The sequence below is a fragment of the Tupaia chinensis genome, unplaced genomic scaffold (assembly GCF_000334495.1).
Source record: "Tupaia chinensis unplaced genomic scaffold, TupChi_1.0 Scaffold144171_1, whole genome shotgun sequence".
In the NCBI taxonomy this organism is placed as follows: domain Eukaryota; kingdom Metazoa; phylum Chordata; class Mammalia; order Scandentia; family Tupaiidae; genus Tupaia; species Tupaia belangeri.
This window is the reverse complement of record NW_006204027.1, coordinates 1,564,310-1,568,414: the sequence shown is the minus strand read 5'-3', so window position 1 is coordinate 1,568,414 and position 4,105 is coordinate 1,564,310. Positions and strand designations below refer to the sequence as shown.

General features: G+C 40.6%; 1 protein-coding gene across 1 annotated transcript in view; it reads left to right on the top strand.

Annotated features, from left to right (window-relative positions):
- The window catches only part of HOXB3 (homeobox B3), a 4,459-nt gene extending 3,532 nt beyond the window's left edge, over nt 1–927 (top strand). The window contains 1 exon segment of the mRNA XM_027767311.1: nt 1–927. This exon segment is cut by the window's left edge and continues 129 nt beyond it. Coding sequence (XP_027623112.1) covers nt 1–214 — 214 coding nt within the window. The 3' untranslated portion in view covers nt 215–927.
- The last annotated feature ends 3,178 nt before the right edge of the window (nt 928–4,105 follow it).

Here is a 4,105-nt window from a genome sequence, read left to right as displayed (position 1 = left end):
GCTGCCGCCCCCTGCCGGCCCCTCCCTCTATGGCCTCAACCACCTTTCCCACCATCCTTCCGGGAACCTGGACTACAACGGGGCGCCCCCTATGGCTCCCAGCCAGCACCACGGACCCTGTGACCCCCACCCCACCTACACAGACCTCTCCTCTCACCACGCGCCTCCTTCTCAGGGTAGAATCCAAGAAGCGCCCAAATTAACACACCTGTGATGGGAGAGGGAGGGCAGAAGGGCGAGGTCAAGGGTGGAGGGAAGCAGGGGTGTGCTGTGGAGCTCTGGGGGCGTTGCTGGTCTGGAAGGGGGCAGGGTGGTAGTGGCCAGGCTTCCAGGGCAGAAGGGGCCTGGGGCTCCTTCCTCTCCCCCTGGCCTGAGAGGTTGCTTTTAAATGCTCCACCCCTTGTTCCATCTGCCTACCAACCCATCAGAAAGGAATCTGCAGCAGATCAGAGGTGACCCCATCAACCCCAGGCCTCCAGCACTAACACCAAGTTGGAATTCCACCCTCTCAGGAGTGGGGTAGAGGAAGATGAGCTAGGTAAACAAGGCAGAGAAGCACATTTCTAAAAGCAGACAAGATGGCTAGGCCATCACCAACCAATGGGCTTACCTTCCATCTCTGGGTAATTACCCCCCTATCTTGATTTTTTTTTCCTTTCTCTCCATTCTCCTTAAAAATACAAGAAAACATATTTCAAATTCAAGGGCACAAAGCACGCTCCCCTCCCACTTCTCTGAAGCCTCAAGTTTGCTACCTTGAATAGAGGCTTATGGGGCACCCCCTCCATTTCTCACCCCATGATTTTCTGCTCTAGGACATTCATATTTTTATCCCACCCCCAAGACTACAGTGTTCAGAGGGCTCAGGGATGGTGAGAGATCTTGCAAATCAGAGCTGCCTATATTATAAATATATATATATATATATTTTTTTTTCAAATGGAGAAGAGCTTGTGGTGTGACCACAACTGCTTTCTTGCAACTTCAGATAATTCAGATATTTAGGTATTCAGAGAAATAGGTAATACCCTATTACACAGTCCTGTAACTCAGAGGTAAATTTATCCCTGGAATCCAATATTACAAATTGATCTATCCATAGATATCCTTCTAACTTCATAGGCTTAGCTGCAATCTATTTGAATGCTATATTGCAAGGGCTACTATTGCCTATCTTTGCATTGTCCTGAGCTGTTTTAGAAGAGATTTACCTTAATGATATTGACGCTTGGTCATGACGTGAAACAAGGCCTAATTTGTAGTATCATTTTATACTCATGTTTCCAAGACTTCCTTTCAGTACATCAGCTTGTGAGTATACATTATTAATAACAATATTCCTAGGTTAGATTTGATGCCAGTGGACTCTGACATTGGTACTAGTTGCATAGCAATGATGTGTCAACCTGACCAGTAGAATATAAGAAAACATATGAGACTCAGCTTTGGGCTTCTGTTTCTGAGGTATCCCACACACATACCAGAGTTTCCAAATTCAAAACAAATTTGCACTTTTCTCTTGTGGAGGGGGGAGAATTGGCACCTGCACCAGACCCCTCTGGACCCCGTACAATGAGGCAGACTTGGTTATAATGCATAGCCTTAATTTAGTTGATATTATATTTTGTCTTTGTAATTTAATAAAGTGTTGTTTTGTAAGCATTATGATTAACTCCTGGAAGTTTTCTTTAGTGTTTGTTTTTGTTTTTGTTTTGTTTTGTTTTACTTTTAGTATTCTATCAGAAATAAAAGAGTTTATCCTAAAAGTTTCAATAGCTGATCTGTGAAAAAAAAAAACTGACAGTAGATAGATTAATAGGAGAAATGGCATGTGAATGTATTAATTGTTAATATTGCATACACAGAGGCACCACAGGGGTAGAAAGTTAATTCTCTTAAAAGCTATGAGATTTGAGAGTTTTGGTGCTATGTTAGGGGGACAAGGAAGGGAGTTGTAGGTCACTTACAGGAGCATGAATGATTTTTTTAGGAAAGAAGGATGGTCCCCTAGCGAACTGATTGAGAGAGATGATAGTTTGTGACAAAGTTTGTCATAGTGTGGTGTCAACTTCTAGTCTCCACTCCTGTAATAAAAGTCAATCTTCCTTGGTTGATGAAACTCCCAGGGAGAGGATTTATAATAACTGAGTTCATTTTAGAGGATCTGTCTTTAGGTTGCTAAGAGGAGTTCAAAGAAAACCTCTTCCTGAATTAGCTATATTTCAAGTGTCTTCACCTCAAAATAATCAATATACCAGAGCAGTGTATTTTGGGGTGACATGTCCTGAACACCTTCACAGTCATATTTTGGGGTGGCAGATTCTAATCTCCAGTACTTCTTGGTTTTCTGATTGTCACTGTTAATGTTGACCTCTTAAGCATGTTTTTGTGCTGGTTTGAAGATACACTCAGACAGACACACACACATCATTAGTCTCTTCACTAAGTTACTCCAGTCTAACGTGACTTCTGCTCTTCCCAACTCTTAAAATCCACTACATAGAACCAAGGGCTTAAAAGGTAGATTAAGATAAAATATTAAAGTACATTAAAGTACATTTTTGAAGCTGAAAAGATAAATTTACATCTTAGTTTACCACAACACTTGGGATATACTGCTGACCCATTGTAGAAAATGACTTTTCTAGTGACAAAATCAAAGAACATATTTCTGGCGACTCACAGAGATGTACTGGTGTTCTACCAATATTCGTCTCTCACTTGGCATTTCCCCAGTGAGGTTCTCCACATGAGAGAAAGCCATCTTGCCATGGTCATTAAAACAGTGCTAAAGTTGAGGCCAGCAGGTGGCATGGTGGTTAGGATGCAGAATCACACAAAGCCAATCACAATTTGAGTCCCAGACCTGGAGGCTTGAAAATCATGCCAGGCATGTGTGGATATGTGTCCAAAATCCCAGAAGGAGGAAAGAGAGAAGGAATTATAGTTTGACCATCCTCCTCTGAATGGTCCTTTCTCACTTTCCCTCTCACTGTCTCTGTCTGTCCCTACAGCAAACACATATGTACTACGACAAGAAAAAAAAAAAAAAACTTAAAAAAAATCAAAAACAGTGCTAAAGTATAAAGCATATGGGGTTGTTCATTAGTATTCTAGTTATGTTATTCTATGTATCATTTTCCCATCACTTTGAACTTAGACTCAGTCATGTGACATTTTTTAACCAGTGAAATGTCATATAACGATATATAAGTCACTTCTAGATAGAAGTAAGACATAGGACACAATCTTTCAAGTCCCTTCTTAACATAATATCACAGTAAGATGAAATCTCCTGAGTAACTGCAGTGAGCTATATAGTCCCTGAGTGACTATTTCAGGCACATATTATGAACAAGAAATAAACTTTCAGATGTTAAGCCAAGGCTGGATATGTGTTATTGCAGCATAACTTAGCCTAACCTAGCTAATACAGGGTATTCCTGTCTTAGTTCTGAATCTCTGAGATATTTTGCCTTATATAAATTCCAGGAAAAATTATTTGTCAACCAATTTTTCCATAACTTCTTTTCCAATATTTAACTTTTATTTTGATTCATGGGCTTGAAGCATTTTAGAAACTGTAATTCATTTTAAAAAAAAATACTGTACGACTAGAAAATAATCTTCTCCAAAACAGGTATGTTGAATTGTCAGGTTAGAAATATATATATATATATTTTTTTTTTCTTTTAAGGAAAAGCAAGGAGGCTAGTGCAGGCATGTTGTCAGGGCTAAAGGTTTGCCCATTCTGCTGCCTCCCATCTCAGCTCCTGGTCCATCCCCCTCTCTCTCCAGAAAGCAGTTGGTGACAGGAGGGTCTACACTTTCCTTTTCTTCTGTTGCTCTCTTGACTTAACGTGAAAACAGGGTATATTTGAACAAACTGTCCCACGCAGGGGTTGCAGCTGGGCCTGCGTGCCTTGCTCAGCCTTCTGACAGGACACTTTTGTTGCACTTAGAGTTTACATTTTAATGGATATAAAAACAACTGTGAGAGATGCCTGGGCCTGCAGAAGTTCAGCATCGCTCAAAAAGCGTGTGTTCTAGTGAACATTTTCATATATATTTATTGGTTATAGCCTGTTAAAATATTTTCTTTTTT